Here is a 26,491-nt window from a genome sequence, read left to right on the forward strand (position 1 = left end):
CCGCCGCGCATCGCCCCCGCCCGCCGGGCCCAGTGGCGGCCGGCGGCGGCTCCCGCCCTGCGCGCCCGCCGCCCGCCGCCGCTCCTCCCCCGGCCGCACAAGGGCCCTATTGTCGGCCCCGCGGCGCCCGGCCGGCCGCAGGCTCCGCCTCTTCCCCTTCCTTCCTCCCTCGCCGCCCGGCCGGGGAGGCTGCGAACGCGAGGGGAAGCGGCGGGGCCGATCCGCCGGCAGGTACCGGAGCCCTGCGGCGGGCAGGGAGCCGAGGCTGGGCTCCCGCAGCCCGGAGTGAAGGGGTAAGAGCGTGACCAGGAGCAGCACCGAGCAGGGCACTGCCGGTTTGGCACGGCTGCGCTGCTGCGTTCCCAGACAGCAAGCGAAAGGCGAGAAGGCGCAGACCGTAAGAGCAGAGGAGGCGCTGATGCTGGCCAGGTCTGCCGTAGCTCGACCCCGTCTCAGCACCCACCGTCAGCCCCCGTGGGCACCGAGCTGCTTCTCCCCCGGCGTTCCCGAGCATGATGCAACGACGTCTGTTGGGTAACTCCCAGCCGCTCGCTTCTCCACTGCTCGTCCAAGGCAGCCTTCACTGAGGCCGTATCAGCCGCTGACCGTAAAACACCGCTGGCAGGGGCTTCTGTGGAACTGCCACCTGCTGCAGGAAAAAATACGTTGCTTTTTCTTTTGACTAGCTGGTTAGTATTCCTGCGGGTGATGCAGAACGTAACTTTCTACAAATGCAGTTAGACAGCAACCAGCGATGCTGACACGTATGACTTCCTTCACGCACCAGCGACCACCTCATTTGCCTTCTGTTCATTAATACATACTTGCCAGGAAAACACTCCGAGCCTTCTCTGAGCAGCTTCAGAAAACCACAGTGTCAGGTCAAACGCCAAGAACCCCCCCCACACACATACACTTGTGGAATCCTCTGTATCGAACCAGAGGGTCTTGGTGTTAGGGCAGGCACTTCTGATTCTTAGACAAGAGATTTAAAGTCCCGAATCAAGAGAATTCAGAACAATAAAACCAAGTTTCTGGGTGATAGAAAAAGACCCGTTTCCTAGTCATAAAAGGAATTTAAAGTCCAATTGTGTTAAACTGAACAGAAATATTTAATGACACCAATACACTGATTTGGATTAAAAACATTTTGTGTGTGCGTGTGTCCATAGAACCTTCTGAGTGTATTTAAAGTATCAGTCATTCTGAAAGCCAAGGAAGAAAGAAACCTTCCTAAGAGGACTTTTCTGCCAGATTGCTTTCTATATGAGGGACTTCACCCAGAGCAGATGCAGCCTGAGCCGGGAAAGGTGTCGGGCAGCTATCCTCATTTCACATGCTTGGGAACACACAGGCTCCTGCGCTGCCTGTCACACGTCAGGAGAGGACGACATCCCAGTCTTTGCTTCTACAGTAAATCCGCATCTGTACACAGGGGCTGAGTGCCAGAAGATGTGTGACATGGGAAAACCTGTGGCAGAAAGTCAGCGGGGCTACTAATTTCAGTGAGCGCTTTTACGGGCACATACATTTTCATTATCTCATCCTGCGTAACTTCTAGCAAGCTACCTACCATTTGATAAGAATTTTCACAGAACTGTATTTACGTTTGCTATACAATTCTATAGGAAAATGCCTCCCAGTGAATAAATAGGAAGCAGATTGCACACTGTTGCTCTTTTTAAAGACACATGCAACGCGGTCCACATTTTCCTGAGAAAGGATGAACTACAGATGCTCGTGCGCACCTAGAGAATACGAAGAATTTGCAAAGCCAGATGTTAACATGTTGGTAAAATATAGCACAAACATGAAGTCCTCCCACGGGAGGAATGCTCTGGAAGCTAGGGATACAAGAGCTATGGTCAGGATGAAATAATGTGTACATATACGCCATACTCGAGTTGAACCGAGTCATTATGCGGCTGTACGAAGGCTGCCCACAGTATATTAGTGTATTAAGAAAGTTACACTGAAGTAATGTTTAACATCTGAGAAATTGGGTCACTCGGAGTTTAACATGGACTGGAGCCACAAAAGAAGCATCTATAATGGAAATACCTAGAAGTATTTCAGTAAAATTCAACAGAAAATGTTTTGTGTTTTTTTTTTTTCCTGCAAAAATCTGGTCTCTCTGATCAGATGCCAGAGCAGTGAAAAGCAAACGGGTCACAGTATCATGAAGGAGCTGGGGGAGGGGGAGGAAGCGAGGTTCTTCAATGCATACCCCTTACCTCCAGGTCTGTGCAGCATTCCCAGCCTGCACGTGGAAGCCTCCCCGGACAGCAGTCCTAGCTATCCCCGGTAAGGGAAGAAAGACTCCGATGCCAGAGCCTGCTATTCCTCCTTTCTTTGAAACCTGCAGATGCTGCATAAAACTTGATTCATCGGTAGATCAGATACCGTTGATGAAGCCTTGATATCATGTCCTTGAAATGAGAGCAAGCACTGACAGCTACTGGCAAGAGACAGAAAAAGCTTACCTCCCTTATTTTCTTTTCACAATGAACAAAATTACTGAAGTGTTACAGTAAAGCACTAACACCCACCTGCAAACAAGAGAGCTAATTATCGCTGTGGAGTAACTTTCATTCTTCTGCATGAAAAAAAAAAAAAAAAAATGCAAAGCAGAGTCTCATCTAAGGATCATTAGCTGTCTCAAAATCCTCTTGTGACTAAAGGTGTTTCTTTCTGATAAGCGCTATTAGAAAAAGGAGCAAAGAACACTCGGAGCTTCAAAAGATCATCTTTACCTCTAACACTGCATCCAAGCCTTTAGCACCTGTTGGGGCAGCTATCAAAAGGTGCCCTCGGGTCATAGCACAGCCCTTCCATTTAATTTGCAGAGCCCTTTTGAAGGAAGTATCTGAAGTGGTTTTTAAGCAGGGACTTCAGAAACAGGGGGAAAGGTCTCCCCACATAAAAAGGTCAGCACACTCAGACAAGAAGAATTTTAAAAGTACTACCACAACCATGAAGCATCTACTCTCTTTAGAGCAAAATGCGTGTGCCAGCTTCACTTCCCAGGATCCGACAAGTTCAAAGTTTGCTGCGTAGGGAGGACTCCTATTTATCTTTCTCCTTCTGAGACAGTAGCGTAGAATGGAGAGAACTGCCAGCAGCTTTCAAAACGTATCAGTATTACGGGTCTGTACCCTAAACGCAGGCAAGTGCCTACCCACCAAAAGAGAATCAAAGAATATAACTTATGGCTGCATTAGTGTGGAAAATCAGTGCATCTCTCACCTAGAAGAGCTGGAAAGCCGGATGCCTCAACGTTGCCATATACGCTAGCGTCCGGACAATCTCCCCACAGCGGTTAGCATCCATGGACACAGGAGGAAGTAAGGCTGCCACTCCCTTTAGTGCTCAGAAATCACAAGCCAACTGCCTATCCACCCTTCCCCCCCCCCCCAAAAAAAAAAAAAAAGTGGTTTCAATTTTATTTTTGAGACACACATTTAATGGCTTAAAAAAACAACCAAAAAACTACCTTTTTGAGTTTTCTTCACCATGACGAGAACAAAACTACCTAAAAATGAACGCAGAGATTCTCACATGACTTTATGAACTGGGACTTTTATCACCACAATACTTATGAGAAAGTGAGGTTGGAAGAGCAGAGAGATACATACCACTGTCATCCAAGCACCGAGTCCTTTGAGCTCCTGTAGCGCAGAGGCGGTTAGCCTTAAGTTTAGGCCCAACATTTTGGTAGAATTTGCAAAAGCACATTGCTTTTGGCTTTTGCAGTTTGGCAATATCAAGCGCTTGTTTAAACACTGCTCAAGAGCCCCTTAACCTAACCTTAAGTTTCTTCATCCACCAGCTTCGCGCGATGCTTTGAGGACAAACTTCCTATAGTGGTTTTTATCAGGATGGTTTGAGGGAAATCCACATGTATTTGGAAGATCTCATTAGACCCTTCACTGGCAATTGTAAAGCCTTGTGCAATTGGAAAAAGGAAGACTTGTGCTTGACAGATGCCGGTCACATTGTGCAATACATTCTGGAAGGATCTCAGATGCTCCAGCCATGAAGTTGTACATAGCCAGAGATCATCACTGGATGCATAAAAAAAATAAAGGAATGAGCAGTTGCATTTTTTTTGGTGCGCTCAGAAAACTTAAGAGCTTTTTAAAGTGTCTCACTTCCCCTCTTTTTTTCCCCCCCTCTTACTCAGAACCAGCAATGATTACATATGCATCAGGAAGACTGCATGACCACAAACATAGCCAGCAACAGTCTTAGGGCAATCACGCGTTCTGATAAAGGCAGTAAAAAGCATTCTTCTATCTAAATGGACACCAAGATGACCATCACTCCCAGCCGTTCAGTGAAGCCTCCCGTACACACTGGTTTTACCAGCTTTGATGCTTCTCAAGTTTTCCATATCGAATGGGTGCAGTGTTCAACCTACAGAGGCAGGGCTCACACTAGACGGTTGTAAGAAAAACCTCCAGACTGGCAAGGCAGCAAGCTGTTACTTTTCAGAAACTTACCCTCGGCAAACTGCTACAGCTCCTGCTGCAAGTTCCGAGACACCCAGGGAACTGTGTGGACCACCACAGAATTGCTTTTCAACATACACGGGAGCAAAAACACAGTATCAGAGCACTCAGTGTAACGGTGCTGCAGCCCACTTGCACCATCCTTCTCAAATACACCCTTACTAGAGGCAACACTTACGATCAGCACTTAATTCATAGCTTTTAATACAGTTAGACTAGAATTTAAATGTTTTAGACCAGGTTTAAACATGCCTTTGAAGAGCTATTCCTGCAGCCCTCCAAAGACTTATGGATTCAGAAGGCTTACTTATTAACGGGGGGGGGGGGGGGCATAAAAATACAAAAGAGGCAACCAGGAGCGAAACAGGAACGAAGAGAGTTTAGGAACTACTCAGGCAGGCACCTGGGTTGCTTCTAGATCTTAAAGGATTCATTTCTCTCCAGCTTTTATTAAATCTTTAGGAAAAAAGCCTAGGAAATTGACAACTTCTACAAGATATTATCAGCAACCTTAATTTGAATATGCACAGACAGTTGAATGCTGCATGAATAAAGCCTGAATGCTTAAAAGCCAGCATTTAAGACAAGAAGATACTCAGCTACAGTTCTCTCTGACGCCTAAGTCAGTAAAACTCATTTTTGCCCCTATTAGTCAGAATGACTGAAGCACATATTTTGTAACACAAAGTTTCAAGCTCCTTTTTGGAATGGAAAAAATTTGTCCCAGTTATGTAAGTGCAGCCTGGTATGTGGATTACTCTTAAATACATGCATTTTATGCATGACTTATCTAGATAGGACAAAGGAAAGTGGGTGACTTCCTAGCAACTGGGCACAGATACAAAGCTTCTGCTGGTTAGTATTTGAGGATGCGACTGGTAAAAATTATGAAAATATTTAAGCTTTACTATTACTTAGATACTACATTAAAAAAAATGGGCAAGCAATTCAAATCTAATTGGGGTGTAAGGTTTTATTTAAACTCTGAAATTGTACAACAGCCAAATGCATATCAGAAGCTTTTATTCTTTATAGCTTCACAGTTGAACCCAATCACTTTAACAGAAGATTGTATCGATACAGTACTTCATGTTCTTAGCAAACATTTATGCTTTGTGAAAGTTACCCTAGACTACCTCTAGCTGGAAAATTCTAATTTCTGACCAGTTTAAAGCTGAGCTTGGAAATTTAATAAATGTTTACCTGCTTACAGGAGTCCTTAGATCTTAAGTAGAACAAATAAAGGAATTAGTTTCTAAACAAACAGTTCTATTATAAACACCACAACCTTTTTTTCATGTGAGTACATCACTAGCATCCATCTAGGACCCAAAGAGGTAAGCACAGTTAAAAAGGACAAAACTCCTACATGTTAAAACAAAACAAACAAGCAAAACCAAAACAAACGTGCACACAGAGTGACAGAGCACGAAAAAGTGCTTTAAGAGTCTCCATCCATGAATCTCTGTACTTGTAACTCTGCAACTTGATGTAAGAATATCTTTCTGCCATGTTCTAGTAGGAAAACTGCAATGTAAAGTTAATCATATCCTCAGTGACTCTGGGGAAGAATCCCTGCTGTCAAAAATTTACTGGGTTGGAGGATGGATGACTGCGCTGCTGTCAAAAATGCATCTTTTTTGGTGGATGGATGACTACAGAGTTTGATGCTTATTTTCAATTAGCTCCGAGTATCTGACAACTAAAGTCCCTGTTTAAACATGGAATCCTGTTTTAATATTTAATTATATTTTGCAATGGCTTGCAATTTAAGAAAGTCTTCCAGAATCCAGAGTTTAGATTTGCAATGTTTATTATTAATTACATTCATGGTGAAATGCAAATTACACAACAAGATAGACATGAAACATACAAAGACTACATGAAGCATGTACCATTCTGTAATGCATACAATACCTGGTGAACTCTTATTTAGGCTAGAAGTGTTCTTAACAACTATTAAAAAGAAAGTGAAGTCAAAAGATAAATAATTGGATTGAGAAACTCCTTCATTATTTAGGTTTTTAAAAATTAAAAACACTTTATGTTGCTTAGCATACTAGCAACACACACACACACAAAAACACAATACCCTGCTCTTTCCCAGCATGTAAAAAAAGATTTTCACTATTTCAAGCCTAGATTAATTTTCAGTCAATCATCCTGTCCTTCATCAAAAGTAGTCACAAAAATCAATTCAGCACTTTGCTTCCAGATCAGGTTGAAAATACAAGAAATAAACTGTAACATATACATAATTGTGTGTCAGCATACAAATTTAGAAATATTGGATGTAAAAGGTTAGAGATCGAGATGGTCCAATATATGTACTACTAAGAAATTACACAATTACAGTTTTGAAGTACATTACACAACTCTGTCCGTATCAGAAAAATGTATTTACAGTACGTATGCAGAATAATTCCAGCAGTATTCACTGACAAACCGTGCTAGTGCTTTGTGAATGGATCCAAAGATTTGCAGCTGACTTTACAGCCTCTCTCTCCTCACACATCATGTTAAAAAAAAAAAAAAAAATCTAGCTGGCTAAGTGCAAATAAGTGGCAATTTCTTCCACCAGTCTGATTTAGGTGGCAGTTTAATTTTATTTCACTCTGTCAAATAAAAACATTTCACAGAAGTGACGTTTTTCTGACCTTCAGTATGCTAATGGTTTAGTGACTTCAGGAGATATTCTTCCTTATTTAATCTGTGCATATCGTTAGTAAGAGGTCCTAAGGACACATTCTTGATGTATAGTTTAAACTAAGGGTATGCATTTGCTTAGCAGTGACAAAATGACAGCCCAGAACATCTCCTGGGCATGACAGAACTATGAATTTCAGGAGAATAGGTTCTTTCATATGCTAATTCTAAAAAAAAGTTAGCAAGAGGTGTATTCTCAGCCACCCACTTTTGGGAATCTAGAGCTGTGAGACTGATGAACTGTGCATCTGAACTGAAAATGAGTCTCAAGCTCTGATTTTTGGACAGATGACCACAATGAGGACATTACTGCTTTAGCACCTCAGCACAGCCAACATGTGCTCAATGGATTGTAAAGGCTACATATATTGGCAAACCACATTTTTAATTAATAAATTTGGTTTTGTGCATTTGTATGCACAACCTGTTCAAGAATTACAGAGGGCTTGTAAACCTGGACTAAGCTTTAAGTTCCTGTAGGAAATTCAGTGAGGATCCAATATGCCAAAAGGAATTAGTCATGTATTTAATATCAGTACAGATACGCACTCTAATATGCACTATAAAGAAATAAGCATCCTTCCTGATTGCTATTCAAACACATCTGTTAGTAGCACTTTTTCGGTCTGTTTTTAGAATTAATCTGAAGTAAACCTTACAGCACAGTGTAGTACTTCACAGCCAATTTTTCAGTACTACTACTGAACTTTTTTGTAAAACCCTGCTCTTGAGGCTTAGCACAGAAAATATTCTTAATGCTATCAGAGCAATTCTCTGGCTCCAGGTTGCTGTACATCCCTTACAGCAAACAACAATGGTGCCAGAAAGCCATTAGTCAGAGTCCAAGGGAACCTCATGTACATCCCACGTGTGATGTGGGACTACCAGAGGCAGTGGTACCTCCAAAGACCCCAAATGGACTTTAGACCTCTGCATCTTCAGCTGAGCACTCACGCTCAGAATTTACCTCAGAGCAGAAGAGTCTAGCAAGTGCTCACTCACCAGATTGCCGGTATGACAACTCTCAGCTTAAATGTTCCTGCAAGCAACTTTATTCAAAAAAAAAAGACGCCAAAGCAGAATAAAGCAGATAAACATTGTAAGTCACACATTGCTTCTGAAAGCATGATATAAAGGAAGAATCATTCCAGACTAAGCTTTCAGAAAAAAAGTCATCAACTACAGCTTCCTCTCTGCTCCCCAGTGAAGGCAAATTTGCAAGCAGGAAAGTTTTGAACAAGGAGTGTCACAGAAATATATTTTCTAAACTGTGTCCGAGTTAAAGTTCACAATTATTAATGCATCAAATGTGTATCAGCATTGCACTTGTCTAATGTCTTCCTATTAGATGTTGACAAGAAACATTCAAACGTCAATAAGAGTTTAGAAATCACTGTAAAAACAAGTTAGTACAAAAGTCCCGTGGTTTCTGGAGCTGGCTTCAAACATCATGCACACAAGGAGGTATGAAATTTACTCCAGTTCAGGTAACATGGTATTAAAACTTCCAAGAGCTTTACAAAAGGAATATATGAGAAATACAAAACCAAATGACAAAAATTCTCTGATACTACTGCAGCGTTCAAGCCAAGTGACATCCAAGTGTTGAGGCAAACCATACGTGAGCATTTGTGCGTTAAACTTCACATTCCCATCTGCATTTCAGCAAAGTTATAGAAATTGTCTACATCTTGAGACGCTGATGCCTTGCTCTCCGATACAAAAACCTATTTTTATTAAACAAGGGAATAGTTATGCATCACTAGTAACAAGTTCAAGTAGTTTTTGCTCATTCAGAGCCAGTCATGATTTATTTTTTTCTTTTTCATAAGAGACACAAATCACTTGGTTTCCACTATGTGTTAGAACAGCCTTAGAATCCTCTGAGCCCTGACGCGCCCTTTGTTACCGTGACCTGTTCCTAGCAATCATGTGAGCTGCAGTAACCCTAGCCTTACACTGACAGGAATGCAAGTTTAGACTAAATTATTCAGGGGTCAGAGCTTCAGCTAGTATATGGGTAGATGTATTTTGCTTGGTAAAGTTAAGATCTGTCTGCAGGGCTGGGAGTAGGGAGAGGGTGGACATGACAGGGATGATAAAACCTCAGGCTACCATTAAACTTCCATTCTGCAGAACCAAAGTTTGTAAGAAAAAGTCCAGTGCATTATATTCCCCAAAAACTTACAGCTGCTTCTTCTTCTTCAGATTATTTTTTTAAACAATTAGATTTTCATTTTGTAAAGAGCTATTCTGAAATGCACTGGAACTGTAGAAATGGATAACTATAGAAATGTAGAGTTATGGAAGATAATCACACTCAGAGTGATGTTTTTCTGCTTCAGCTCAGAGTACCCTATCAACATAAACTATGACAGTTCCGTATGCTGGCTTACTTTTAACATGTTCTAAAATCTATATCCTTTCGTCCAGCCAACTTCTGGTTTCAGAACAACTAAAAAAATTGTTTCATCACAAAGCAAGCAGTTTCCTAGGCTACTGCTTGGAGGTGCAGTAGACTCCTGTTTAAAGGGACATGACAATATCTCTTAATTATTTGGCAGTTTGTTGGTGCAACAGCAATTTGTACCATGGCCGTAACAGTCGAGCATGTTCTTTCAGTATCCTTCCCTACCAGGATATTGCAATTTACATTCTGCAGAGGATTTTATAAGTTACAAATCAAATGAACAGTACCAAAAAATGCAATTTAATAATAATAATGAAGGCAGATCACACCAGAATGTCAGAGGTAAACAGTGCAGATCTACCTAGTCCACACAGAGCGGAACTCCACTTAGGTGTATATAGCATAGAGATCTCCTTGTAACACATTGCTTCTAACAAGCAGCTCTAAAAGCTCTGGTTGTGCTACTACTGATGAACTTTTCTACCCTTTCTAGAGTATCTCATGAGGTTTATCAGATTTATTTCAGAAACACGTCTGGTAAAATAAAGTTTATTAAGGGATGAAGTCAGTACTTTGTAACTGTGGCTTTCAAATGCAAATGTAACTACCTGCTTAAAAATCAGACCAGCTTCCCACTAAGTCTTACAAGATAAGATATCTTCCTAAGAGCTTTTGTCATTGCTTTGTGACCAAGAGTACCTACACTTCTTCCTGAGCACTGTAACAACTCTGACTGCCCAAATGATAAAGGCAACCTGCAATGAGGTGAAAACATTTTATAGAGCATTCCTGAACCTTCTGGTATTATTAAGTCTGAAGTTTGTTACTCCCTAAATTACTTCTAAATTATGTCCTAAGAAAAAAATACATTTCCTATGAAGATAGGCTGAGAGAGCTGGGGCTGTTCAGCCTACAGAAGAGAAGGCTCTGCGGTGACCTCTTTGCAAACTTTCAGTACTTGAAGGGGACTTACAAAAAAGATGGAGAGCGACCCTTTGCTCAGTCAGGTATTGACAGGACAAGGGGGAATGGTTTTAAACTAAAAGAGGAAAGATTTAGATTAGATGTTAGGAGGAAATTCTTCAGGTGGTGAGGCACTGGAGCAGGTTGCCCAGAGAAATTGTGCATGACTCATCCCTGGAGGTGTTCAAGGCCCGGCTGGATGGGGCCCTGGGCAACCTGATCTAGTGGATAGTGTCCCTGCCTATGGTGGGGGGGGGGTTGGAGTTAGATGATTGAGGTCCCTTCCAACCCAAGCCATTCTACGATTCTATGATTCCTAAAAATGTGTAGTCATATTTAAGTATCTAGAGATCCATAAAAAATGCAGCATTGATCAGATATTTTGGGGTTAAGTTTTTATCTAAATAAAATATAGTTATTTCCCAGGAAGTCCAAAGTCCTGATTCTTAATTCATTGTAACAAGTGCTTGGGAAGTGAGGTAGACTTTACTGTGGAGCCAGGCTGTAAAGAGAAGTTTTGAATCCAAGAGCAAGAAGTAATTCCACATTTGTAACCTTGAAGAACAATGATTACTTCACAGCAAGAAGTGCATAGTCTGAGTTTCCTGGATGCATCTCAGATCCAGGCATTCATTGCATTATGACAACAGATGCCAGTCATTTTACTGAGGAAAGTATAAATTCTTGTATGTTCTAATGATTAATATCACTTCAGCCTCTGAATAGAGAAACTGAGATCTAGAAGAATAAGTTAATTACCCACCCACTATCAGCCTTGTTCTGTATGAAAAGAATATGTTAACTATACCCCCCCAAAAAAGCCACTGTAAGCTCCCAGTTAGAGAGGTGAATTTTATGGTAAAACTTGCAGAGACTTCTGGGTAGCAAGGAACAATCAGTAATAGCACTGTCCAGACTGTAGTTCTTGTACTCTCCAGACTCAGAGATCTCAGTTAAGGTCTGCAACACATCAGGGTTTTGCTGATGCAATAGTAAATCCAAAACAAAAGCATTAGTTACATTTCAGATGACTACGTCTTATTAGAAGACTGTTTTCCAGAATCTGGGCAGTCTAGTTTCCTGAGCAATTCTTTTGACAGGAACTGAAAGATAGCATGGAGCTGTAGGGACACTGTATGTCCCAAAGACATTTTAGTCTTCCTTGAGCAGCTTGAAAGCAAAGGGTTTGTCCCTTTCCTATTATCAGTAATGCTACTTCTTTGCAGCGCTCTAATTGTTAGCAGACACTTTCTCAAATCCACTGACATTCAAAGAAATGGGGACAGCAACCAAAAAGGCAGTATGGTATAAAGAAGCTACAGTAAAACAAGTTGACGGAAGAAAAAAGCAAAGTATATTTGAAGGAAGGCATTCTGCAATATCCTTCACAGCAGAAGTAAATCTTGAGAGAAACTGAAATACCATCATATCTTTGTCAGGGTTTAATAAAGCAGGACATGACAAAACAGACTTCAGTGTAAGACTTGGAAGAGAGCTTTACCCTACTATATTTATAAAATTTGTTTTTACTACTATGTGGAATAACAGTTTTAGGTGGAAATACTCTATTCTTTAGTAGAGATGTAGATTTAGTACTCTTTCCTAGGGACAATTTTTCTCCTCTCCTACAAGCAAACTTGAGCTTTGAATAAAACAAAGAAACAAAAACCCCACAACTGGGATACTCGGATTTTACTGTGCAGAAACATAAAAAGAACATTCAGTACGTCAAAACTACAGCTCGACCACAAAGTATCTTAGATGTCCTATAACATTTTCTGCTAATAAATCAACACACCAGCTTACCTTGGTTCCATTAAAAACGTCATTTACAGTGCTTTGACATGCTTCCACAGCACCATCTCCATTGAACTCCAAAGCAACTACTGGACCTAGAAGATAAGTTCATCCAGATCACTGCCACTTCTAAGCATTAAGACATTAGATTTCTCATCCCGTAAGGAATTGTGAAACTTGCAACAAACATTTGATTTTTTTTGTTATTATTGTTTGAGCAGCCATAATACAGGATAAAAAATAAAAACAACCATAACCTCAAAGCACAGTGTTATCTGAAAACACCCGCACTTCCAAGCTCATTTTTGCAGAGGCTCCAGCAGGTTTCCAGTTTTATTTCTTGGAAGGCTGCAATGGCACAGAAATGCTAAAGAGTGGAGGGCATCATGGAAGTGAGTCAGCCTATACTGCTCAAATAGTGAGCCATTTCACAGACATCTGGAGTAGGACTGAGTCATTCAGGCATTTTTACCTCAGTACCAAGATAGCAAATGGCCTGACTTTCAGACTTGTTCTCACCCCCCTATTTCCAGATCCCCTTTCTCTTCTTTCGTTTTGAGCACGTTATTTTTTTCCACATGGGTGCAAACTAGCCCTTTAGCAAGACTGTCATCTGAAAAGTGTAACTTTTGTCCTATTCTTGCAATGAGCACCATGCACCTCATATTATTATGAAAAAATGCATGTTGCTGCTATGTTTGGGAGCGTGTACTGAGCTTCAGCATATAACAGATGGCAAGATGTCAGCACTTCTACAGGAACAGACAAAAACCAATTACAGACAAATCAACAAAAAAGCTTTTGAAGTACTCTGACAGTACACCGTTTATAAACAGGAATTTAACACTTGCCTGCTTTATAGACATACACACTGATTTGCTTCAATGTGTGTACAGAAACACTGAACATCTAAGTGGCTCACCTCTATTGCGATAAGCCAAAATATTTTGATTATAGAAACACGAGCCTTTGTTTACCACCCCAAACAGATCTGCTGGTGCCCCAGCTCCTGAGGTATGCAGTTGGGCCACTAGAGGGGGGGCAGAGCCACGAAGTACACGTGGATTTGTTCATTTCTGATGCTTTCAGTTTTGACTGGATCAGGGCCTGTCTGAGGTTTCCAAAGTTCACCTCAACTGGCTTTACACTGCAGATTTCTCCTTCCCTCTCCAGAATGCTCCACTGCCAGCTGATTTCTGTATCAAGAAGAGAAACAAAACAATGCATAATCTCACCTTTTTCAAGCAGTGGAATGAATTCTGATGCACACTGACGGAAAACTCTCTGAGCATCCTCTGCTTTCATTGGGACTTCTTTGGTCTGTACCAGCTGAAAGCCTTTGCCAGTCATCTATTAACAGATAAAGAATTCAAGTTAAAAATGTTTCTAAGGCATACAGTCCAGCTTTGAGTATCCAAACTACACTGGAATAGACCCATATGCATCAAGCCCCAGAGCAAAGGGACCCTTTTTGCTCCTTTCAAAGATCATTTGCTTTTTCTACATTTCTGTTTATTTTCATTCCATTCATCCAGATTTAGTCCTCTGCCCTAGTACACCTAGAGGGGTAAATGTGAATTTGTGTTTTATGTTACGGCTCAGGTTTGTGTGTTTTTTTCCCCCCCCACAATTCCTCACAAGCTGAAACTAATAGGAGTTAAAAGCATTCAAGCATCTGGAGTCAAGCAGTTAGTTCTCATTAGTCTGCAATAGTTCAGAGAAGTATTAGCTCAAACACTCATCTATCCACTGCTGAAGTTTTCCATTTTGGAAAAAAAAAAAAGTTACAAACTTTCAAACACACACAGCTTTTTACTTCAGATTCAGTATGAAACTAAAGCCACGTGAAAAAGAAACGACTACATTTGTACTTCCAAATCATTCATGAGTCCAGAGGGCAGTAAGATTGCTATAGCATTTGTCTAAACTAGTCTTTTAGAATCTCCTTAACTATTATTTTTGAAGAGGACAAACACAGGAGAACACTTCTAATATCCTCTTTACTGTAGGCAATCCTTCAGAAAAAATACCCAAAAATATCTCCCTTAACTCAAGTAGCTGTTGGTAGCTCAGTTCCATCAAAATCCAACTGGGGGAGGCATGGAAACACCCTAGAGCTTTTTTTTTTTCCTTGTAGTTAAAAAAAAAAAAACAAGGCAAGGAGCGCTCCATCAGTTGTTTGTTGCTCACACACCACTGGGATCATCAGTTTTTGCAGATACCTCTCTCAAGCTGTAGCTCAGTTACTGGCTCTGCTCTGTCATCCCTGGCGCCCCAGAGCACTAAAAGCAGCCAGCCACTCCCAGATTTTAGCCCAGCAAAGCCCAAACTCAGCCAAGCTTAGGAGCTCCTGCCTGACAGGAAAAGAGACAGCACCAGCTATTGAAGTAATCAAAGACAGCTGACCAGCTGTGACAAACACTCACTGCCTTTTCCAGAAAAAAAAAAAATAATCCAACACTGAGTTGTGGAAGGAATAGAGAGGGGGTTAAAATTTAACATGTTATTTTTGGCTCTGTTAGCACTGGCAAAGCTTTCAGCACAGATAGCCAATTAACTTATTAGCTTATTGCCCCAGAAGTCACAGCTATCAAGGCTATCTCCCTTTCACAAGCATTGCCAATTGTTTACATTTGGCCAAGTTCATCAAATGAACTACACATTTTCCTCACAGTGTAGTTTTGGTGTGCTGTGCTGGAAAAATACGTTGGAACTATTAAAGGAGAGATGTGCCAACCACAGGATGTCAGCTGTAAAATAACTGTTGAATCAGATGAGCTCCATTCTCTCATCTTGCTATAAGGTTTTAAGAAGTGCAGTTGATGGGTATGGTTAGTAGACAAGCAGAATCTTACCACTCTCCCTTCAGTAAGTACCACGGCTATCCAGAGGAAAGTTCAATACAAAATTCATAAAGTTGAACACAGAAGAAGGTCACTTACCTCATCAATTAACTTTCTGGCATTTGCAGTTGTATAGTCACCAGCGAAAAACACGGCCAAACACGATTCCTCGCTGCTTTTCTGTCTCCGCCCTCGAGTTATTGGTATTATGCTCCTCATAGCATCTGTAGAAATTCTGACAGCTTTCAGCTCTTCAGAGCTGGGCAGAGGAACATAATCCTGAACCACAGCATTCTCAGGCAAAAGGCCCCAGTTATTTTCTCCTGACACAGGGGTGAAGTCATGAATGTTGCTCCATGTGTTATTGAAGATACTCAGTCCAGCATCTTTGAATTGTAAAGCAAGCTCAGGGTAATAGTATTGGAAACAACCAAATTTCATACCTGTGGAGGACTCGATAATGGGCTGGGTAGCACAACACAAGAATACCTCCAGCTTTCTGCAGTCCCGAGTGCGAAACTGTTGGCAGGCTACTATGCATTTGCAATCTTTGCAGTCACGGAAAAACACACTGCCTTTTATTGGTCCTAAAAAGATTTGGCAGTTTACACAGTCATCAATAGTGATTGTAGCAGAATGGTCAAATATGTAGATGCTACAGTTCTCGCAGTCCTGAATGATGAACTGTTGCCCTGCTACTTTTCCAGGCAGTCGACCCACAGTCTCATCTTTAAGTCCAGAAAAAGTGTAATCTTTTGGGTCAATCTGAAGAAGGAAGGAAAAATAAAATAAAATGTAAAAGGCTTCACATACAGAGAATATTATAATGCCAGATGTTAATTGATTTGGATTAGCCAATATATTACAGAACTGTACAGGATAACTGTTCTTTCAAGAGTATTCTGGCAGGTTATCAGAGAGATGAAAGATCTGAGGAAGCTCTTTTACCTAAGCTACTGGAACACATAGTATTGAGGTACAACAAAAAACTGAAACAAAACCTGAGATATTCCTAAATAAATAAATAAATAAACAAACCCCACCACAACTCAGTTTGTTCTCTAATAAGGAAATCAGGGCAAAGAAAAAGAGAGCTTTCTCTGAGAGATCTAAACTGTTCCAACACGAACAACTGTCCTGGGTATTATGGTAATAACAGTAATAAATGAATTGGCCAACTGCAGTGGGTTTACATGGCAAGGTTTAGGTAGCAGGGGGCCATAGGAGTGGCTTCTGTGAGAAGGCTCTAGAAGCTGTCCCATGTTTGGTAAGGGCCCCACTGCTGACCAGAGCTGAGCCAATAAGTGATGTTGTTTGCACCTCTGTGAGAGCAGATTTAAGTCAGGGGAAAAAAAACACTGTGCCACACAGCAGCTGGGAGAGTGAGAGGAGTGAGGAACAGCCTTGCAGGCGCCAAGGTCAGTGAAGAAGGAGAGGGAGAGGTGCTCCAGGCGCTGGAGCAGAAGTCCCCTGCGGCCTGTGGTGAGGACCATGGTGAAGCAGGCTGTCCTCCTGCTTGGAGGACATGGAGTGCCACGGTGGAGCAGGGTTCCATGCTGCAGCCCGTGGAGGAGACCACAGTGGAGCAGGTGGACCTGCACCGATGGGGACTGCAGCCTGTGGAAGACCCCTGCCGGAGCAGATTCCAGGCTGGACCTGCAGCCCGTGGAGAGGAGACCACGCAGGAGCAGGTGACCTGGCAGGAGCTGCTGCCCGTGGGAGACCCAGGGTGGAGCAGTGTGCTCCTGAGGGATGGACCCCGTGGTACGGACCCATATCTGGAGCAGTTCTTGAAGAGCTGCTGCCTGTGGGCAGCCCACACCTGATCAGTTCAGCAAGGACTGCATCCCGTGGGAGGGACCCCACAGCACAGGGGACAAGAGTGACCGAGAAGGAGTGGCGGCAAAGTGCTATAGACTGACCATAACCCCCGTTCCCCTGCGCTGCTCGGGGGGAGGAGGTGGAAGAGGGTGGATGGGGGGGGAAGGTGCTTTTGGTTTCTTTCCTTTGTTTCTCACTTTTCTAGCTTGTTATTAATAGGCAATAAATCTTCCTATCTCCCTATGCTGAGTCTGTTTTGCTCTTCACGATAATTACTGCGCCATCTCCTCATCCTTATCTCAACCCTTGAGCCCCTTTCATGGTATTTTCTCCCTGCTCCTCTCTGAGGAGGGGGAGTGAGAGAGTGGTTGTGGTGGAGTTCAGCCACCCACCCGAGTAAAACCACCACACCAACGTACTTAAAGATTCATAAAGCTAGGAAGAGATAATATTTCAAGCAGCTCTCTTGGTCTTATGTTACCACACCTCGACACATTGCAAGGAAACCTTGCTACCTCCAAGCAGTATCTCCTTCATTATGTTTGCAAACAACAAAGAGCTTGCTTATCCATGCCACAGCATTATCTTGTGCTAACAACCCTGGGATTTTTGTGCTAACAACAGCTACATGACTGTGTTAGCAATGAGTAACAAGCACGCGCCGGCAGTGCTGGCATACAGGTCACGTTCGCAGACCTCTCCTCCTCCACGCCCCAGCATTCTTCCGCCTGGGAGGGACACTTGAGGGGAGCTGTGGCACTCGCCAGCACGCTCTGCTTGGAGCGGTGACCGAAGCTGCGCTGCGCAAGGGATGGCATGTGATGCAGCACGGGTAGTACAGCAGCTGCTGCCACAACACTGAAGGAATCCAAGCTGGGTTACTTGACAGTCACGGCAATGATGCTTCCCAGAGCAGATTCTACTCTGCCCTCTGGTGAAGATTATTAACATAGCAGTTGGAAGTATGCGACTACCTGAACTAGTAGTCTAACTAACACCAGATCACTTCACAAGCCTCCCACTTCATTCGGTTTGAAGGCCTTAAAGCTTGTGCACTGTAAGCAGGGTTAATGCATTACAACAGCTCCCAGAGAGCTCAATTTGGATGAAATTCCTCCTACCCAGCATTTGAAATTCGCTGAAGATTAGAGACCAGAAAAAGGTCTCTACTCTCTTAAACCACAAACCAGGATGGGCTTGCGTCAGACACTCAGTAAAACAGCTCACTCGATGTAGGCTTTGTCCAGAATAGCTACTGGAAGCTCTAAGTGTAGATTAACTGACCAACTGTGCTGTGATACACATCGTATCTGACTTCCTGACATCAGACTGTTTGCAGCTGATCAATCTTCTCCATGAATGCAACCCAGAAATCTCCCCCTCAGACACATTCAGTATCACTAGTACACATCCAGGAAGAGTTACAGGACTAGGAGGCTCAAATGATAAGCAGCACAGCATGGAGACCCAGCTGTATGATTAGGAGCCAAACCCTCTAAGGTCTTAAGCAAGTCTCATGTAATGGTACTTACTTGATCCAGCAGGGCCTCTCAAGACATTGAGAGAATTTCAGTATCAAAGTTGCTGTTAGACAGATTCTTCCCATGCATCTCCTAGGACATACATGCACACACGTCTATATTTATAAACTTGGGAGACTGTCACAGTGCCTTGGAAACAGAATTTAGAGGAACAGTTACTTCTCTTAGGGAGGGGAAGTTCAAAGTTTCCGGAACTTGCAGCTTCTCTGAGACTTAGCAACTACTTGTGTCCTTCTAAATCAGTCTCTCCTAAAAGCCTCTGAAGCAGCACTAGTTTGTCCTACACTGAGGTCCTTGCAGACGTGTGAAACTTCAACTTCACCTTGCTATTTTATTTAGGCCTATGTGAAGAACATTGGTTAGTCAGCTAACCCACAGGTTACAAAGTCTCAGAGACTCTCAGAAGGAGCACTTGAGAAAAAGAGCAGTATTTGTGTTTAACAATAATCTGTATTGATTCAGGAGCTCAACTTTATTTCCCTGATGTGAATTAAGAGTTGTGCAGTGATGCAACTCTTACTTGTCAGTTTGTTCACCGCTCTTGGGAGTTTGCCAATTTCCTTTAATTTTGCCTTGAGTTTTCCTTTTATAGAGCAAGAGTATTTATTGACTAACACAGCCATAGGCACTTGAGGGACCAAACAAGATAGACCTCAGCACTCTCCCTGCCACACCAGGTTATCGGCCTTGAGAGCAGACAGTAACCCAAGCAGCTGTAGCGCATCTGACTATTTCACTTCCCCTGGGCAACAGAAACACCTTAGAGAAACAAGCATTAAAGCAGAACTATAATTTTAAGGATGCACACACACTTAGTTTCATGCTTAACAGTACTGAAGTCTACAGATACCATCGACAGGTTAATGCTACATCAGTACATCCACCTTTCTTCCCCCGAGACAGACAGCACTAATTGCTTAAGTAAACAAAGCAGACCAGGAAATACAAAGCAAAAAAAAAAAAAACGTTTGAAGATTCATACGCTGATAACCAGGGCTACATAGATTCTCTGCCTACTCCTTTGGTGATTGTTTGTTGTAAAATCTTGAGCACGTGGTAGGTCAGCAACAGAAAAACCAACAGGTTGGTAACTCATCTACCTATCATTCATATTTGGACAAAGCTTCAGAGAACCCTGTCTAATGCTACCATCTCACCCAGACACAAGTTTTATTCTCCATCCCTTAATAGATGTAATTTATTCTCCATCCCTTAATAGATTTATTTATTTTTATTTTTATTTATTCTTATATTTTTATTTCTTATAAAAGAAATATATATATATATATATATTTCTTATAAAAGAAATATAATATTTCTTATATTTTTATCTTTATTTTTATTTATTCTCCATCCCTTAATAGATGTAATTTACTTAACTCCTTTTTCCAACCTGGTGTAAGTCCAAACAATGACATTATAAATAATGTAATAATGTAATTGCATCTATAAATAGATGCAACTTTAAAACTGCTCTTAATGCTTTCAGCTGAATTTAGAGACAGTTTTGCATTAACAGATACAGGCAGAGCTCAGGAGTTGAAACCTTCTAATCAAAATGCTACATGTAGGTTTGGGAATTACTTCATATAGTAACCTAAATAACCAGATATGATCATCAAATTAAAAAAAAAAAAAAAAGTCCCTGATATTTTTTTCCCCCCTTAACAGAAGAAGTGAACATCTCATCTTTGGTTGTTGGAAACAACATCAGTGATAAGTCCATTACAAAGGACTGGAAAATTAATTTTAAGAGTGAAGATCTTAAAGCACAAAGGAAGGAGAGAAATGAAGGCAAGCAAAAGTTTGTCAAGGTTGCTCTGAACCCTAGCAAGTTCTGCTACAACAAGAAAAAGATGTATTAAGCAGCTTTGCTTCCTGCAAATGCTTGTCTTGCAAGAAGGCCAGAGACCAGACATGAAGGCTGCAGATGAAATACATCTCTTCAGCCACCACCACCCAGCTTACTGGCACCACAAACAGGCAGCTTCCATTTGGAAGAAGGCCAAGAAGTCCTAGACCCTCACAGTTTCCCATGGTAGCTGTCCCTAGAATCACCAAGGTTCCCAACAGCTTCTTTCTCATATGAGTTCATGTGCTAACAAGACTTTTTCACCTGTTTGATCAGGAAAGGAGTCTTAGTCAGCAATGATATGCCACTGCAAATGCATCTTAATGGATTGTGGTTATCCCCTAGTTCCTTGTCTCTAGCCTGCAAAGCAAGCAACAATTTTAAAGTCTTTCTAAAACACCGACACAGAAGTTTTTTGAAAATATTATTCTCAAAAAATCGTTCCCCATCTCTCTAAATCAAAACAGACAGTGTTTTAGCTACAGACTTGCATGCACTTGAGGGTATATAAGAGTTGGCTGTTGACATAGTGACATTAAAAACTGCAGGTACAGGGTGGGTACATGGACTTAAGAAGTTTTACGTACTAGTTTTGTCAGTAGGGGAATTAACAGAATTAACAGAAAGGAAATAAGGAAAGTGCATTCCAGGCCTATACGCTCCTGCGTATTCATGCTTATATGGGATTGGTGCCCTTCAGCACTGAATTGCAACATCCTCTGGAGAATGGGTTTGTCGAAGTTACTCACCTCTGGCTGACGTCTAGATTCTTAGGCGGCAAGAAAAGGTGGAAAGAGGATAACACATGCAGAATCTAGTCACTAGCGCAATGTTTTTCATCTTGGAGTATCTCCTGTGCACCTTGACTTTAAATGTGACCAGTACAACGCAAAGCCACATTTCGTTTTGTTCCTCATAATCTTTCCCCTTTTTCAGCATACCAATAATAGCAGTAAATGGTCATTCTCACACTTTTCTGAACAACCTGTTATCAAATACTACAGACAGAAAAAGAGGAAGAAATAAAGAGATCCTACACACTTTTATTAGACCTGACTTTAAATGTTGTTTAATATTAACCTGCTGGCTATTTCTCAATTGGTAGACTACATTTTGAGAAATACAGTAGTTTTTCTGGTGCACTGAGAAGCTTAAGGGAGATGCATCAGATTTAAGGATAAACTCTCCCACTACCTAGAGAAAAAAGGGAAAAAAAAAGATTAAAGATTTTGTATTTATTCAAAAACACAATTAAAAGGCTATGTGAAAAAGGTAATAATGATATGGGTATATCAGCTGAGACCACTCCAGCAAAATCCTCAGACATAAAGTAACTAACAGAAGACTATGATTTATGTAGGAAGTTAAAAGTTCTGCTGTTTTGTTGTTATTTTTTAAGTTTGAACACAGCTATCACAGCCTGATAATAATGATTGTTACACATTCCCTATCAAGTAAAGCAGTTTATCTGCAAATCAATTGACATGAAACAAAACCTTAACTTGTTCCTTCAAAAAGGGAAAAAAAATCTGGAAGGAAAGTCCCTCTAAACTTTGAACATCACTGCAATCATAATTCATCTAATCCTACTTCTTTGAAGATGAAAAACAACAGAAAAAAAACACTATGCAGCTTTTTGTGTTTCTTCTCCTACAAAGAAGATTACAGCTCATGGCTTTATCAGCCACCTCAAGACACACAACCCCAATTCCTCTCTATGTGCACCCACATTCTGTTACTGTTGTGAGTTATCATTCTAGTCCTGCATGTAACCCTGTTCAGTCACACAGAATGCCATAAGGTAGGAGAGAAAGAGGGAGACTGAGAACAGAAGTGCAATCTTTTGTTCCAGGTGAAATCACAGCTGAATGCTGAGTAGCTTCAAGCACTGCCATTTACTTTCCTTAACTTTCATTCATTTATCAGCATCTTACAGTATTTCACATTTAGTTTTCTATGATATGGTCCATTTTCAGGACTATTGCATGGGAGTTATACAGTCACAAAGACTTTATCGTAATACACTTTGGCTAGGTCTACACTACCAGTCAGTAGCACCAGTGATCTAACACCAGAACACAATAAAGATGCTGTGCTTCAGATGCAGAAGCAGCAGTTTTGCTGGAGGAATGCCTCAAGTTCAGAGCTGCTGCCAGCATAACTGCCAGCCAGTCATCACCTCTTTTCCCATCCCTGAACAAAGGAGCAAAGGAGCATGCACACACATGTGCCTACACTGTTTTGCCTACCGTGAGCATGCCATCCTGGCATTCATTTACAGGAAGACAACTGGAGCGTCTGAGCAGCAAGACTTACCCATCTGTAAGAACACAGAGGGTATCTTGTAAGAACTGTAGACAATTCCCAGCTCCACTTGCAGAACTGTGCTACGTAACCAAAACGGCATCACTGCATATGATAGCCTGAAATTAGAACACCCCTACCTGACACGTTATTAAAAGTAACAGGAAACAAACATCAAAAGACAACTCTGTCAACAGGTTTGCTAGTGGATGTGTTCAGAGTTCAGAACACAAGTCTGATGCAGTTGATGAACAAAAAAGAGTCTTAATATCACAAGTTTTCCAACTGACTTCAATCTAACCTTGCATACAAATGAGTCAGTATAATATTTGTGATGCATCACAAATGAGACAGCGATAGAAAACAGAAAACCTACCAGAAAGAATACCTAAGGCTAATACACTAACACTGACTTAGTATCACTGCATACAAACTGGGATGAACAAATAAAGCGCAGTAAACGCTCAGTATTCCTTTACCAAAACCAAGTGTCTCAGCACTCACTGCCCTCCTGCTTCAATGTGCCAAGTATACACTTACAATCCCAACGGCTGCAGTGAGCAGCAGAGCAAGAGAAGCGGGCTGGGACATCCAATAGCTGTTCTTGGGCTGCATTGTACCAAATTAAGCAGATAATTTGACGGCTTCCACAGTTCGGCAGAACAGCCCAAACTCACAGATTCTTCCCGTTTCTCAGAGTCTTTTATACAAAGAGGAAGTTGTCGCATATGCAATACATGACACGCTTTTTCCCACCCCAGAGAGAGCCTGTTCATGCTGTAATAACCCAGCCTGTTACCTCGCACCTACTTCCAGCACGTTAACAGTCACCTCCTTAGCCAGGAGGTTGGTTGTTCTCCAAATCAAGTGTTTGAGTCCCGATTTTCCTCCTGTTACAGTTTTAGAACTTAGTGCCACGTAAGCAGATGAGGTAAAAGAAATCTCATATGCGCTAAGCTTTATCCAATCAATTAGCTCTAAAGTTAGATGATATCGTTTCAAGTGCTCAGTTAGTAATATCCTCTTGCACAGGGATTCATCCTGCTCACTCTAAAGCACGGTTTCAGTACAGTGCTCTCAGTGTAAGAACAGCCTGACAGCAAGTTGGAGCAACAAGCCCCGCGCAGATCAACCTTCTTTACCCTCGAGGAGCTGATTCCTCTGGGGCACACGCATGCTCTCGTGCACATCTTCACCAGAGCTTGTCTTAATCTACTTGAAAGACTTAAGGGACACCCTAGAGCACCTAGCCAAGTTAAAAAAAACAAGCAAGCAAGCAAGCTGAGCATTCAAATAAGCTCACGCATTTTCCTTCCTATACTTGTAAAACATGGCCTAAAGGTTTGGGGATGTTGTCTGCTCAAAACCACACAAATTAAGTTTATGCTCTGCCCCCTTTTCTCCTTCCCCGCGCAGAGGCTACCAGCGAATGAGGAGGATTATGACGGCAGGGCACTGAGGAGACGGAACCTGGGACGAAGCGTGTTGAATTCGGGACTTAGGTGCTGAGGCTCCACGGGGTCAGGAAACAGCGGCGGGAAGGAGCTGCCTTCACCCAGCCCCCCGCAGCAGGCTGCTGGGATGCTTCCATAGCCCCGGGGGCATTTAAATAAAATAAATAAAATAAAATAAAATTAAAAATTAAAAAAGGAAAGAAACCCAAGGCCCCAAGCAGCCCCGCAGGAAGAAGACGCACGGCTGCCAGCCGCAGCACACGGCAAGTTTCACCCTCCAACAGGTGCCGGGAAGCAAGCTAAGCCCTGAGGGGAGCCTGAGGCGAGCCCGGAGCCACTCGAGCGAAGGCAGGGACGGGGACCGGCACCCGCCGAGCCGCGCCCCGGGGCTCCGCACCTTGGCCCGCTGGTCCCAGCTGTACTGCGGCGCCTTCTCCTCGCCGGACGCCGGCTCCCCGTCGGCTCCCGCCGCTTGCTGCTGCTGCTGCTGCTGCTGCCCGCCCTGCGCCGCCTTCCTGCGCTTGGAGAAGAAGCAGCCCATGGCCGCCGCTAAGCCGCCGCCACGGCAACCGGTAACGGCCGCCGGTAACGGCCAACGCCGCGCGCTCCAACGGCCCCTGCGCGCACCCGCCGCCGCCGCCCGGCCGTGCCCGCGGAGTGGGCGTGGGAGGGGGGGAAAGGAGGGGAGGGGGGGAGTATCGGGAGCGCGCGCGCCAGCGCAGCGCCGTGTCCGCGCCCCGCCCCGCTTCCGGCTTCCCCCGCGCGCGTGCCCGCCCTCGTCTCCCGTAGCGAGCGCGCGCATCGGCCCCGTTCCTCCCTTGAGCCCCCCGAGCCGCCGCTGGCTGGGCGGTGTGCGGCTGAGGGAGTCCCTCACCCACCGCTCTTGAAATCTGACAGTCCGCCCCGATTTTTACAGATTTTATACAGATTTGCACGGCTCGGCAGGCTTTGGGCAACCTGCTTCCCCTTTCAGTGTCCCTGCTTAAAGCGCTGTAATCACTTCCATTTATCTCTCTGTCACAGACGAGCTCTAAAGATCCAGGGTGTTTCCTGACACCAGGGCACCAGAATATTTGCTCCAGACCAAATTAATGTGACTTAGGAGCACCTGACTTGGTAAGAAATCACAAATGCCTGGTTCAGTTCTTCCTTCGCTATCCATACGCCAGCCAGACCCACCCCTCGTGGCGTGTGAGATTTGAGACAATCGTAGCCCGAAGTGTAGTAATATAAGATTGCAGTAATATCATAGTCACTACCGACCATTATTATACTTACTTTAATTTCAACAAACTGCTGTAATTAGTGACTTGCCTCCTGGGGATGTTGTGAAATATACCTAATTACACTCTAATACGGAGCTTTCTGATCCCCAGACAGTAGTTTCTAGGTAACTGGAAAATAAGACATTTTTACGGTAAAGTTTATATCAAAAAGGATTTGGTGGAGGAGACTTGGCATATCCGTACCTTCTGTGCTGGCTTTTATCCCCGCACAGCGTTGTAGTGCCTGCTCACCCGTGGCTCAGGGGATGCTGCCTTCCCCTCCTGCTCGTTTGGCACTCCCGTGCATCACCTCGAAGGAGCAGGGAGGGAGCTTGTTCTCAGTAAACGCCGGGGCCTGGAAATCTGCCCAGGCCTTCAACAGGTAGCACGGGGAAGTGAAAGCTCCCCGTGCGCACATCTGCACTTCCCTTAGCGCCGGGCGGGATCAGGCTCTCGCTGTGCTGCTGGAAGCTTGCCGAAACACACAGAGCCCAGCTTGCGCAACCTCCTTATTAATGAGGCTCATTGCATTCCGCGTGTGTGTCTTGAAGCTCTTGAAACCGTATCCTTGTGACAAAATCTGGAGAGTGTCTTGTTTAAAACGCAGGTTTTTAATCCTGTTGGGTATAGAGAAGACCTTGGAAATATCATCTGTAAGACATGAAAGTCAAGAAGACAAAACAAAAGAACTTTACTACTGCTACTTCCTAAAAGCTCAGCTCGTGTTTTCTGTCAGCAAGGGTTACAAATCCTGTATTTGAGATACTGGCAGCTCATCTAGACGATGCTTTGAAAAGCATTCCTAGTTAAGATTAGATTCACCTGCACTCATATGAAATTGTGAATTATGGGTGAGACAAATTACACGCGACAGCGGCAATTCCTTGTGTATTCATCAGAAGAGAAGAGAAGGATACTTTACTGCTGGGCTCTTTCTCTGAGACTATGTTTTGATACACGGTTATGACAGAGCTGCTACCAGAAAGCATCCCTTGCCTCCAGCTGCTTATCTGAATCCCCCACC

The 26,491-nt window shown here is 43.0% G+C and overlaps 3 protein-coding genes across 4 annotated transcripts in view; 1 reads left to right on the forward strand and 2 right to left on the reverse strand.

Annotated features, from left to right (window-relative positions):
- Nucleotides 1–2,268, reverse strand: part of JADE3 (jade family PHD finger 3) — a 61,297-nt gene extending 59,029 nt beyond the window's left edge. The window contains exon 1 of the mRNA XM_035314867.1: nucleotides 2,235–2,268. Within this exon, the coding sequence (XP_035170758.1) occupies nucleotides 2,235–2,253 (19 nt within the window). The 5' untranslated portion in view covers nucleotides 2,254–2,268. The remainder of the gene's footprint in view (nucleotides 1–2,234) is intronic.
- Nucleotides 2,269–5,469: 3,201 nt separating this feature from the next.
- On the reverse strand, nucleotides 5,470–24,838 carry RP2 (RP2 activator of ARL3 GTPase). Its single transcript, XM_035315002.1, has 5 exons — nucleotides 24,600–24,838; nucleotides 15,330–15,995; nucleotides 13,623–13,737; nucleotides 12,397–12,482; nucleotides 5,470–8,944 (listed from the first exon to the last, which is right to left on the reverse strand). The coding sequence occupies exons 1-5, from the start codon at nucleotides 24,741–24,743 to the stop codon at nucleotides 8,861–8,863; spliced, it is 1,095 nt and encodes a 364-aa protein (XP_035170893.1). The 5' UTR covers nucleotides 24,744–24,838; the 3' UTR covers nucleotides 5,470–8,860.
- SLC9A7 (solute carrier family 9 member A7) overlaps nucleotides 24,665–26,491 on the forward strand; it is a 79,784-nt gene continuing 77,957 nt past the window's right edge. Inside the window, exon 1 of one of the 2 annotated variants that reach the window (XM_035314963.1) lies at nucleotides 24,665–24,698. The gene's annotated coding sequence lies outside the window, so the exon portion shown is untranslated. The remainder of the gene's footprint in view (nucleotides 24,699–26,491) is intronic. The other variant, XM_035314971.1, reaches the window with a different exon arrangement.

Source organism: Oxyura jamaicensis, chromosome 1, assembly GCF_011077185.1.
Source record: "Oxyura jamaicensis isolate SHBP4307 breed ruddy duck chromosome 1, BPBGC_Ojam_1.0, whole genome shotgun sequence".
In the NCBI taxonomy this organism is placed as follows: Eukaryota; Metazoa; Chordata; class Aves; order Anseriformes; family Anatidae; genus Oxyura; species Oxyura jamaicensis.